We start from the raw sequence: 14,031 nt of genomic DNA on the forward strand, positions 1-14,031 counted from the left end.
TTTTTGTAGGGCTTCAGGATATTGGGCATGTCATGCATAAAACCGGTGTCATCTTTCCTGAAACTGACGTGCTGTCCGTTTTACAAACAAGTTATCTTTCTGCTTCTTCACCCTCTGAATGTTCCTCCCCCGTCCCTCTTACTTCAGCCATCACAACAGCAATCAAGTCAGATCTGTGAAATTAAACACCTCTTCCCAAAGCGTGACTTCCCTATTGAGGGAGTGGGGCAGTGGGGCCTAACCCGATTTGGCCAAATATACTAACATGCAGAACATATGGTATGTTTGAAAAAAGACTAACCATCTATCCAGTTCAAGCTGTCTTTAAGATGTGACATTGCGCTCTGACTTTTTCCCGTAAAATCGTGACAAACTATTACTTATTAAATTTGACCTCATGCTGCTTGGTTGAAAATGATAGATGAGCATTTACCAACAGATCAACGCGCAATCAACCCATACAGGAGATCTCTTTCTACACATTATGTGTTATCACTATAATATCATGTCATTATTTAATGTTGTTTTGTTTGTGTGTGTGTGTACAACGAAGTCTCTTTGAGAGGAAAATTATAATTTAACCTGTTCCACTCTGAGCCTGTTTTTCAGGTCTCAGGCTCGAAAATGACATTCCCAGAACAAATGACCATATCTTCCCTTCTAAAAGGGTTAAATTAATAATCTTTGTTCTCAAAGTAATGATAAACCTGTGAGTTGGATGTAGAAGTGTCAGAATCAATATAAATGTGTTTTATTTTAAAGAAAATTCAGATTTTACATAGTAAAAAACTGTAAATTATAGTGTCCTTCCAAAAATTATTTTTTACAGATAGTGAAAACTACCCTTGGATGATGGGTTAGTAGACTAAAAGCTTTAGGAATCCAAAGTACAACATATAATAAGTACCCTGTATCAAGATTGATGCAAAACAAGTGAAATTTGACCTTTTTAGAGAGATTTAGCCAAAAACTGGGCCATCTGGGGTCATTTGGGTGGATTTGACCTATCTCTGGCCCCCCTTGCTCGATTTGGTTGGTTGACATACCCTTGTGACCGTTAGAGCCAATAGAATCGAAGGGGGAGGCTCCCACCCAGACACGTTGTAAAGAAAAAATGTGGTTGCTTCGCGTGTGGAAAACGAAACCAAAATGGAGGAATGTCTCCTTCTGGAGTTTGGAAACTAAAACGCAGTTGTATTGCTTATGGATTATCAGAAATAATTTCAAAGAAGGCACAGACACATAGGATGAACCTATGGATTAACTGCAGCATACTTTTAGACACACTCTGAGGTATGCAAAACCTTAAAACTAGAAAATGAAGTAGAAAATGATTAGATTTTTTCGTAAAGACTGTTTCTCTAAAAGGCAAGTTTGTGATTTTTAACACTTATTTACTGACACAAGGCAGATTTTGACTTTTTTTTTTTCTCTTTTCATGTGTTACCAAGATACTTTTTTAGATACACTTTTATGTATGCAACACTTAACAAAGGGGTATAATATGTACTTATAATCCCCAGGGATCCTCCCCTGGAAGGAATATAGCAGGATGAGAGAAAAACATTTAAAAAAAAAAACGTATCTTAGAAGTGGCTATAACATTTGATGCAATTCTAAAAGATAGTCAGATTCCTAAAAAGTTACAAACGGATGCTGGAAAAGAATTATTTGTTTCTTCAGCAAGGCTTCAAAAATGTACTTCATTTTCTAGTTTTAAGGTTTTGCATACCTCAGAGTGTGAAAAAAGCCATAATCTGCCTTGTGTCAGTGAATAAGTGTTAAAATCACAAACTTATAGATAAGCTAGAGGCTATTTTAGATTTGTCAATTAGAGTTAAAGGGTTAAATAACATTTTCAAACTGCTGTTCATAGTTACTGGATACATAACGAGCATCATCATTATCTCGATTTTCTACTTCCATTTTTATTTAACAGTGAAACGTCTTATTTTAGTACAGTCTAGTCAGAGGAGTTAATACTATTACTATATATGAAAGCAATAATAAAACACATTTTCATTTTGTTATGGTTGTTTAATTGAAAAACACACCATTCGCCACATCTTCAGAAAGACATATTACATTTGACCAAGTTAATGTCGTAGTGCATACAAGGTAATAGACTTAACGATTTGCACTGCTGCCTCTCTCCGCGTTTCATTTACAGTGATCGGTTTATCGTTCAATTCACATTGCCCAACTAGATGTTTAGGGGTCTCTTGGAAGTAAATGAATGCATTTTTTATATCAGATAAGTGCATTAACATCACTTGCAAATTCTCTATCCTTTCACCCGCAACGATTATAATCTGCTTTGCTTCTTCTTCGGTTTCACCATTATTAGCTCTGAATGTAATCCTTTCTGGGGCTTCTTGTGCTTCTTGTGGTCTGTTGAATACCTGGCATAGGATTTGTTTAGCTGTAAGGACGGGTACCATATAATTGTCTTCAAAAGCTGGAAATTCTTACAAGTTCCCCCTCCTCAAAGTTCATTCCCGTAGCACCTTTCCCCCACTGATGCTAGTGACCCCCCTTTGTATGCTAATTACCCCTTTGTTCGAGGCGTTATCACATGTAGGTGTGTTCAGTTAAACACTGAGATTTTCAACATACTACTCTACAAAATGATTTTTTGATATTCTTTTGACAAACTATACTTGACTTTTTTACGGAAAATCATGACACACTTTAATGTGACTTATTCTTAATTTTACCATACTAAAGTAAGACTTGAACATACTATATCGTTTTCTAGTTTTTTATATTATACATCCTTATTTATGTTAGTGTGCTGAGAAAACACAATAAGCAATAGCGTTTTAACAAGCAGTTTAAACTGTCTGTGTCAGTTTGACTTATCTCCATATTAAGTGATTATATAATATGACAGTGATCATTTCTATGTTTATTCATTGCAAATACTTAGTTACTTACCACTTGAACTGTTTAGCTCTTCAAGGTTAACTGACCTAATATATACACTTTTTTGTAGTATTGTCACCACGTTCTTAAGAATTATATGGACGAGTTGGCAGCTGCCATGGCTGGACTGTCAATCAAAAGTTACCAGTTATCAAGCGATGGTATGGACAACTTAACAGCTGACTTGGCTAGACTTACTATGAGGAGTCAGCAGGTAACAGATGAGTGTGTGAATGAAATAACAGCTGCCTTCAGAGGACTCTCCACTAATGCACAGCAGCTTCCTGTTAGTGCCTGCACTGAGAATCCTCAAATACAGAGACAAGTCACTTTGTCCACGCTCCCTGAGACCCTCAAGCCCACTAATGCCCTGGTGAATAATATTGACTTGTGTTAGTTTTACTTAAACTTACTTACAATAAGTGATCATAATATGACAGTGATATCTTCTATGTTTATGCATTGCAAATACTTAATTATTTGTTGTTAGTTCTTTAAGGTTATATAACCATATGTTTGTCACCAGGTAACAAGTGATCATTTGGAAAAATGTATCCCAGCCTTTGAAAAAACTCAAAGGGAGAGGACAGTGAAGGCCATGAAGCCAAAGCCCAGACCTGGTGGAGTGCTGCGCAGGTATGTTCTCTAACAGCAACACTCTATTAAACATGTCTTTATTGACTACAGCTTAAGTTCATCCTATCATAAGGCTAAAAAGTATCTTAGTAACAAAAACAAAAGCAAAAAGCATTAATGTTAACAACGCCTCAAAGGGCGGACTCCTGAGTTCCATGGCACTTGGACTATTTACATCATCCAGGGCTCAACACCAGTAAATACACCTCTCTTTATCCGCTCTCCAAGCCTCCAAGGGCGGACTCCTGAGGTCCGTAATGCCCCCCTAACATGACACTTAGACTATTTACATCATCTAGGGAAGCACACCAGTAAATGTAGCCTCATGTAACTTCATATAGGGATTCTTTAATAGTTGTGTGAAGTAATTAAACAATAAGGGGGTATTAAGATCTTTAAATTATAATTTTCCTCTCAAAGAGACTTCGTTGTACACACACACACAAACAAAACAACATTAAATAATGACATGATATTATAGTGATAACACATAATGTGTAGAAAGAGATCTCCTGTATGGGTTGATTGCGCGTTGATCTGTTGGTAAATGCTCATCTATCATTTTCAACCAAGCAGCATGAGGTCAAATTTAATAAGTAATAGTTTGTCACGATTTTACGGGAAAAAGTCAGAGCGCAATGTCACATCTTAAAGACAGCTTGAACTGGATAGATGGTTAGTCTTTTTTCAAACATACCATATGTTCTGCATGTTAGTATATTTGGCCAAATCGGGTTAGGCCCCACTGCCCCACTCCCTCAATAGGGAAGTCACGCTTTGGGAAGAGGTGTTTAATTTCACAGATCTGACTTGATTGCTGTTGTGATGGCTGAAGTAAGAGGGACGGGGGAGGAAAATTCAGAGGGTGAAGAAGCAGAAAGATAACTTGTTTGTAAAACGGACAGCACGTCAGTTTCAGGAAAGATGACACCGGTTTTATGCATGACATGCCCAATATCCTGAAGCCCTACAAAAAAAAAAAGTATATTGTGTTGAAAATATCGCAAAAAGCCATAATATTGTATAATGTAATAGTTGCATGTTGTATTTTGATAAAAATCACTGTATATTCAAAAATATAATGGAGAGAAAAAAATATATATATATATCACAGTATGTTGAAAAATATGAAAAAAGTAATGTTGTGTTAAAATAATATGAAAGAAATCAAAAGTAAAGCATCTAAAAACATATATTTAAAAAAAGTAATGTTAGTCAAGTGAAGTTATCAAAACTGCATTGTTTCATCGAAACAGTGTTAAAATCACAAACTCTCCATTTAGAGTTTGATTCTTGAAGAAAACTCAATTCATTACAAATGAATGAATATTTTACCAAGTTATATAGTTTTCCATACATAAACGTGTATCTTACAGTTCCTTTGTGAGAGAATTACGCACAAATTGCAGTATTTTATCTGTTTTATGTGCACTGTTGGAGGAGCCTGTGACCTATGTTTTTCATTGACATATCTACACTGTAGCTAATGGCCATATGCTATAAAGCCTTGAAACTTGAAAATTAAAATGATCAGAAACTGCATTGTCTCACTGAAAACAGCTCTAAAGAAAACCCAATTCCATACAAAGTACTTAACTTTCTACCAGTTGTAGAGTGTTGCTTACTTCAAAAGTGTATCTAAAGTTGCACCACTTATGTGACATACAAGAATAGTGTGTGACAGACAAAAGATGTCCTGTTTGGGTTGATTGCGCACGGACATAAACGCTAGTAAAGGGTGAGAGGATGTGACGCCTACTGTAAGGGAGGAGGGGGGAGGAGGAGGAGGAGGAGGAGTAATCATCTGCAAAAGTGAGTTTTTTTTTTACCATTATAATGTCTATCGCTGTTTGACTCTGTTTAAAAAGTTCTTTAAGCTTTGTAGCTTTTTCATCGATCATTTTCAGCCAAGCAGCCAGAGGCACACGCAAAGATGTTTGAAAAACCCCACATGTAGAGTTGAAATACTCCAAGACAAAATCATCAGAGGGGTCCTTCCCCCGTGTCACCAAACGGCTTGAGCGGTAATACCATCTACCAGACGGGCCGCTTTTAGTTTCCCCGACGGTGCTTGTCTGGATTCTTTTCACTGGCGGCGGCGGGTGAATATTTTCTTCCTCTTCTTCCACATTGAGGGGTTGCGATGAAAACTCTTCTTTGATCTCGACCACAGTTTGCGTGTCTTTGCTTTTTGATGCAGGTTTCATAGACATTGCACGTACAAGGGCTGAATGATTCCACAATGGATCCACGATGGTTTCTTGATGCACTGCTTTTTCTGATACATTACTATACACGTTTGAATAGTTAATGAATCTACTATAATTAGTTGGTTTAATATCGAATCATATCAATTTGTTTCAAAGCTCAAATGACTGGCTTTTATCTAGTTTTGCATAGATTTCTTTTTTTTATGACTGACTCCACCCCCTCACTATCTTCTGGCGGGAATATGGAGGGAGGGGTGGGGGCGACAGGGCGGATGTGACACCTGCTGTAAGGGAGGAGGAGGGGTGGGTTGAGAGGGGTGGGGGCTGAGAGGGGTGGGGGCTACGGGGAGGATGTAACACCTGTATGTGAGGGGGAGGGGGGTGGGCTGAGGGGGGTGGGGGCTACCGGGGAGGATGTAACACCTGTACGCGATAACACCTCGAACAAAGGGGCTCATTAGCATATCAAAGGGGGCTCATTAGCATAATTAGGGGGCGGGACTTAGAAGGTGTGACCTGTCACTTTTTTATGCATACTAATGAGATTGAAGCGGCATTGGTAACACTACTAGTACATGTAAATGTATAGCGTTGCCTATGCGCATTTGAAAAGGATTAGTACCCCCCTCTGAGTGACTACGTGTTGAGTTCACATCACCATTCTCCCATATGCTACAAATGGAGCAGAAATGAAAGAGTTTTAAAAATGTTTACGTTTTGGTAAGTTTTTAGGGAAATGTTGTAATATTGCAACGTTGGCCTTAGGTGGGAGCAGAATTTCTGTATTTCTACTCGCATTGTCTGAATAAATATATTGAACAACTAAGGGTTAACTTGCAGGATTGATTGCTTACTTAGCCCTATATCAGTATATAGCATGAATAATAATCACACATCACTCATATTTGTTATGAATAATCATTTATAATTTATTAAATAGTAAGTCGCTTTGGATAAAAGCGTCAGCTAAATGCAATTTATGAAAGCCTCACTCAGGATTTTTTTACCAAGTGTTTTTATTGCTCTTGGGGCATTAAAAACAAGATTTTAACTTTAGTTTTTTATATAATATCTGCATTTTCTCTTTTGAAAAACTAAGTGTCTTAGTTTGGCCATAGTTTGGACACTCATTTTTAATCACACACGTCTCCTCATCCCATTCAAATTCTTGACTGAGCCTATATGCATTTGAAAATAAATAGTAGCTACAGTACCCCCCTCTGAGTGAATACCTGTTGACTTCACATCTTGTACACATTTAATTAGGAGCAAAAACACACACTTCAAGTCAGATCATCACCCTTAGCTATTTTAATTACCTCTCAAACAACCTAAACTAGTTATAAATGTTTATTTTTACTGTCGGCCGGGTCAGCTGCTGCATGAGACAGACACTGAAAAGTATTATCATCTGAAATTAATCATTATGTTATTAGTATTAAATACATATAAGTATTTTTACAGCTTGTATTTTTTTACCAAGTGTTTTTATTGCTCTTGGGGCATTAAAAACAAGATTTTAACTTTAGTTTTTTATATAATATCTGCATTTTCTCTTTTGAAAAACTAAGTCTTAGTTTGGCCATAGGTATTTAATATATAAAGACTATATATTATTGAATTACAAGATTAGATATACTTCATTTGATCTAAAATATTGATGTGTTCAAATGCTCTTCTAAACAAAACTGAAAGTCCATGAAAGTTGTCTTCCTGTTTTTGTGAATGAAGCGCCATCTCCTGGTTAAATCCTGAAATTGAAAATCTGGCAACGCCCTCTTGGAAAATAGTGGGAGGGCTTAACATTCCCAGATTCTGGTCTTTGGCAGGTCTTAGGCAGGTAGCTGGAAGGTAGCAGGCAGGAAGCAGTAAGCTGGAGTCTGAAATAAGCATTTTATTTTAATTGTTGCCTTTTAAGACTCAGATGATTCAGAAACATCAGATGTGTTTAGACCAAACAAACCCAGATCTACCACCTACGGGTGGCTACATCATATTGTAAAGCTAATGTGCATTTTATAATGGTGCGCATGCTTATGTGTCCCAAAAGATGCAATCTATGAAAATTGTTATATTTTAAATATAATAATAAGAATATTCAAAACACATTTTAAGAACTTGTTGAAGGATTTGTGGACTATGTTGTATTTTCCTCTTTGGCAATAATGTTATAGCAATTCAGCCAGCTTTTCTTACGATTATGCAGTATTTAATTTTTTTTGGAAATGTTTATCAAGTACCACACACGGTCTGAATGTTGACTTTATTTATTCACTTTATTTTATATTTTCAGTAACTGATCAAAATGTATTGTAAAATAGGGTATTATTATTAAATTCACAAAATTACATTACAATTAGTAAAATATTGAGCATAAAAGAAACTTCAATATGAATATTTAAATCAACAAGGAAAGCATATTTGAATGTGCACTGTATAAGCTTTATAAAGCCATCTATATTTTTTACAAACCCCTACTCATTAAATGTTTCTTGGTGTTTTTCTCTGGCTTAAATAAAATAATAACAAATTTTGGAGCGAATATACACGTAATTAGTCCAAAACTGGAGGCCAGAATGGCAAATATCTCCACAGCCACAGTATATTTCCCAGGAGAGCTGACATATGCTGGGATAAATGTGATCCAGACTGCACAGAATATCAACATGCTGAATGTGATAAGCTTGGCTTCATTAAAGCTATTAGGTAGTTTCCGAGCTAGGACAGCTAACACAAAGCAAAAGACAGCCAGTAAGCCTATATACCCAAGTACAGCCCAGAAGCCCAAAGCTGATCCTAATGCGCACTCCAGGATGATTCTCTCCTTGTATGTCGTGAGGTTTTTCATTGGAAAGGGGGGACTAAGAACTAACCAAATAGTACATATCAAAACTTGAATAAATGTGAAAGACACTACAGTCAATCTTTGCTGTGAAGGCCCAAACCATTTCATCAAATTACTACCTGGTAGTGTAGCTCTGAAGGCCGTCAGAACTACTATAGTTTTTCCAAGAACACAAGACATGCAGAGGACGAATGTGATCCCAAACGCTGTGTGGCGCAGCATGCAGGACCATTCCGAGGGTGCTCCAATGAACGTTAATGAACATAAGAAACATAGAGTCAGGGAGAAGAGCAGCAAGAAGGTCAGCTCAGAGTTGTTGGCCCTGACAATTGGTGAGCTCCTGTGACGATAGAACACAGCCGCTGTTATAATGGTGAGACAGGCACCACCGATTGAAAAAGCAGCTAAGACAATTCCAAGGGGCTCGTTGAAGGAAAGAAACTCTACAGGTTTGGGAAGACACGTATCTCTCTCTGCATTAGGCCAGAATTCCTTGGGGCAAGGGAAACAATCAAAGGAATCTGAAAAAAAGAAAAGAGCTTTAAGCAGTTGGAATTTATATTTTATGTTGTAAACATACATTAGAAAAACAAATACCTGTAGCATTGCTAATCTCTCCCTCGGGACACGGTGTACAGTCATAACAGCAGATGGGTTTTCCTTTCTGAAGCACTTTACGAGTTCCTGAAGGACAGCTGTCAGTGCACACTGACACAGGCACCTGTCACATATATACAAATTAACTCACATGTAGACAAGTGTGCTCTGAAGGTAAAATTATAAAAGGATAGATTCATGTTTTTTTCTTCACAATGTTTTTGTTTGTGTCTTTTACATTTCTGTTTAGTTAAAAAAAAAAAAAAAGTAAGTAAACATGTATTTTAAACAATAAAACGTAAATGTCATGTTAAAAATACTCTCTCATTATTCGTAACATTGGAATTCTAATGAGGTACCGAGGTATGAGACATCATACATGTTAAACTATTGCTTTGGGGCTCCTCACCTGTGTGCCACCCTCCACCCAGGTGAGGTTCCTGTTGATAAGGAACTCCTGGCCCACCGGCAGTGATGAATCGTATCGCCCCACAGTCACCAACTCAATGCTGCCACTCTCATTTCTTTGCCAGTTTACCAGCTCATATGTGGCCACAGGATCCCCGTTGGTATCAAATGACACATCATAACCATTTTGGGAAAAATTAACTTTTTTCAACTGATTAAGAACCTAGGGATGAAGTAAAGGAAGATAGTGAAGGGGATAAAATAAATAATTTAAAAGTAAAATGAGCATTCATTTGATAACATAGACGTGCAGCTTAAAAAGAACATCATTATTTTTACTGACCTCTTTGGACTCTAGCTTAGTGAACTTATCACACTGTGTAGTAGAATCAGTTTTCTGACACACTGCGTTATGAATGGCATGTGCTATTGCATAGACAGCCTTGTACACCATGTTAGTGATTCGAAGTTGAGATGTGTCAGTGTATGAGCTCTGGAGCGTCTTTATATCTTCAGTTCCATCACACACACTCCTGTCCGTGGCTTCACCTAAAAACACAGAGACAGAGGGAGGTGTTTTTAGCCATGACAATTTCATTAATTCATTCTTATGTGTGTATTGTGTTATTTAACCTGCCAAACAAGCATTGCAGGATTCACATCACATTTCAAATCACTGTTTTGTGGACATGTCTATCTGTTTTTTACGTTATTAGTTGATTTTAGCAGCTCATATTTACACAAATCAGTCATCAGACAAATACTTATTGCATAAGGAAACATTTGTATTCCTTTTATTTAATACTGACTTGCCCTGTTATAATGATGCATGATGGACACTAGAACCAGCAATACAGGATAATCAGAGACCCTTATCACACTAGAAATAAACTTTCTGCCCTCTGCTGTCTGGTAGACGGTAACACACTAACAGGCCTACATTCAACACGCAATAAGACTGCTGAACTCTTGAAGTCAGGACTTTGATACTGTCCCTCTACATTTAAATACTTGTACTTTAACTCACCTACATTATGTATGTACACATACCGTATGTAAGTCGCTTTGGATAAAAGCGTCTAACAAGTAACATGTAATGTAATGTAATGAGGGGGCGTGTGGCGCAGTGGGGATCCTTATGGGATCAGATGGTCACAGGTTCAAACCCCACTGCAGTCAGCATGTAGTTGTGTCCATGGGCAAGACACTTCACCCCAAATTGCTCCTGTGGGGATTGCCCACAGTATTGAGTATGTAAGTCGCTTTGGATAAAAGCGTCTAACAAGTAACATGTAATGTAATGTAATACCGTGTATATATTACTTCTCATAAAGCATACATTTACTACATTCCTTTTTAAAGTTCATCTTCTTTATTTTACAATGACTGTAACATGTCAACAAATATATTCCACAATTTATATATATATTTTTTACATATATTTTAACTCTGCACTATTTGTTTTGGATAAACATATTCTAGAGCGTGATTTTTTTATTTTTCAGCATTTATTTTATGACCATTTTTGAAGGGAGACTTTCCCTAAATTGTTGTGCATTGAGGAATAAATAGCTTTCATCTAAACAAATAAACAGTCTGGAATCAATGCATAATAGCCTATGTAGAATAATGTACATGTATGTTATTTACAATATATTAGACAGCATTGTTAATAAACATGACCTGAACATCACATTGTGAGAACACAATCAAGACACTACCGTGAGTGTCATGTATGTTTAAAATTTGCACAACTTTCTCACTTTTTACCAGCCTGCAGTTGAATGCTTCCTCCCAGAACATGGTAAGCAATGGGGAGTCAGCCACTTTAGACGGAGAGAGATCCAGCAAGAAGTCCCTCAGACCTGGGATGACAGATTTTTCAATGGCAAATCCGATGGCTCCAGCAAGGAAGCTGAACCTCAGCCTGTCTGGGTTAGTTACCCAGGCCTCACTACCTATCCACTGGCGAGGTGGGGAAGGCTTGCGTGAAAGCTCCTCCAGCAAAATCTTCATTTCTCCGGTGGGATTAAATGCCACAACAACCTTAGCCGTTGACCTGGAGTTCAATGACATATACAAATAATAGTTATAATATAAGACTAATATTGTCTTTTATAACAATATTATCATAAGTATGAAGAAAAACAAAACATAAGAGATGAGAAACAGTTATATTGGCACATTTCCTGTTGTAATAAAAACATGTTCCATCACTTAAAGAACTTGTTTTGGTTTTTCTGTGCAGAAGGTCAGTGTCAGCACAGGGAACTAAAGGAGAATCAGTGATATAGAAACCTGCGGATAACGTCAGCTACTCTCTGGATCCGGCTACGTGGGTGGGTCCGAGAGATAGACTCGGAGTATTCCACACAGATCCCCTCTTACGTGCTGCATGCAGGAAAGATGCCATGCCATTGTTGCCATAGTCAGAATCCGACCGGACAGCACCTATCCAAGTCCAGCCAAAGTGTTTTACCAGCTTGGCCAGCGCGTCAGCCTGGAATTGATCACTCGGGATTGTTCTGAAGAAACTCGGGTACTGCTGCTTATCAGACAGGCATGCACACGTGGCAAAGTAGCTCACCTAAAGAAAACAACAGTTATTTAACAGGACAGAGGCAAAACAAGTAATGGACTCAAACACAGTTTGCAATACATTCTTAATATTTACTTGAGGTATGTTGAAGGGCCCGATGATGCGTGACATACTGATGGTAGACGTGGATCCAGACGTACCAACAACGGCCATCACCATACCAGACTTTGAGCATTTGTCGCCGGTGTTAAACACCGGGTCTAGTCCCCCTGAAAGCTGAAATGCAACATGCACCGCCACGGACACCGAGGCACATGAGTCATAGATCTCATAACCAAGCTTGATCCCCGGAAGCAGCTCCGTGCTGTTGTTAATCTGCTCGATGGCGAAGACCATTGCACGTGAGAAGCGCAGTCCACGGGGGTGGATGCTGCACCAAGACATCGGTGTTAATGTTAAAACTTTAAGATTTTAAAATAATACGTGATAGACTACAAGATCACTGAAATTCAAAGATATGGTCTGGATAATAACTAATAGCATCTCTGTAGGCTTTATGGGAATTTCATCTGTCAAAAACCCAAACACATGATTAGATATATATCCAATATTCACAATAACTTTCCTGAATTGATTCAATGGTCCAATAAATCATAAGTTTCACATTTCTCCATTCAACAAATGGTTAAGTATGTGCAGTATACATCAGTTAAACTATTGCCTTTTATGAAATAGAAAAAATAAATCCACATTATGTAAAAAACTAAAAGATTTATAAATGATTATTATTTTAGAAGTGTGTACATACAACACAGTACATTGCAACACAAATTCACAATATACACATCAATATACTGTATATGCCCACATTCTAGCCAAAATCTCCCTGTACTAACCTCCCTGTGCAGCTTAGTGGCTCGGGCATGGTGGTGTAGTTATGTTTTACTGTGTGCATGTAATAGTGAAAGGAGAAAACACCCCCAATAACATAGTCACCGTCCATAGAGAATGCAGGTTGACGAGTGGTACCTTGTAGCTTACATGTCACAGATGAAGCATTAGTGCTAAGCACATCACCAGTCCTGTCCCCTGTAAGCCCAGCCGCTTGTTTCACACCATCTCCAAAAATATTCAGAACATGAACTGACTTCAGCTCACACAAACCTATAGACAGTATCAGACCAATAAGAGACATCTCCATCATCAACTGTCGTCAAGTGGGCAAACTGGACTGTGTGTTCTCACTGGTTTATAACGTTTTTCAGGCGCTTCCCTCCTTCTACCATACGTCACTTTGCTATTAGAGAGAGAGCATGCCCATGCCCAGCGCTGACAAGATGTATTTATTTTATTCTATATTTTATATGTAACTTTTCTTCAAATAATCATCATTGACAAAGTCATGCTGTTTGGATGGATGCCCAAATACCCTGATCTAAAGCCATCACAGCAGAACTTCCCCTGAAAAGGCAGACATGTTCTTAAATGGCCAATATACTGTACATGTTTTATGTTTTTCTAGGATCAGTATATGATTTTCAGAAAAGGAGGTCGGTGGATGATTAGAAATAATCTTGTTTTGCTCATTGTTCCCTATCTTTTTAAGCTTTGTGGGTTTTTGTTTTTTTAAAGCAAACATCTTGGCTGAGATTCTTGTGACTATTGCTTAGTGGTTTCAGAACAACGCTGTTTGTTGTGCTGTGCAGATCCTCTGAACCAGTGAAGGCTTTTCAGCAGCACCTTTATACTTTTCATAAGTTGCCCCTTTAACAGAGGTTGTTTTACCTAAAACAGGCCTGAACAAGGACAAATGATTGTTTTTAGAGTCTGATTTGTAACCAAAAGCATCAACAGGGGCCTGTATAAGATAT

At 37.8% G+C, this 14,031-nt stretch overlaps 1 protein-coding gene across 1 annotated transcript; it reads right to left on the bottom strand.

Moving 5' to 3' along the window:
• Positions 1 to 8,235: 8,235 nt before the first annotated feature.
• On the bottom strand, positions 8,236 to 13,100 carry LOC117470586 (extracellular calcium-sensing receptor-like). The gene is given in 9 exon segments (XM_034115402.1): positions 8,236 to 9,137; positions 9,214 to 9,337; positions 9,623 to 9,844; positions 9,965 to 10,170; positions 11,385 to 11,680; positions 11,920 to 12,007; positions 12,010 to 12,208; positions 12,296 to 12,590; positions 13,057 to 13,100. Coding segments are annotated over 9 exon segments (2,361 nt in total). The 5' UTR covers positions 13,086 to 13,100.
• Between the last annotated feature and the right edge of the window lie 931 nt (positions 13,101 to 14,031).

Source organism: Trematomus bernacchii, unplaced genomic scaffold (assembly GCF_902827165.1).
Source record: "Trematomus bernacchii unplaced genomic scaffold, fTreBer1.1, whole genome shotgun sequence".
In the NCBI taxonomy this organism is placed as follows: domain Eukaryota; kingdom Metazoa; phylum Chordata; class Actinopteri; order Perciformes; family Nototheniidae; genus Trematomus; species Trematomus bernacchii.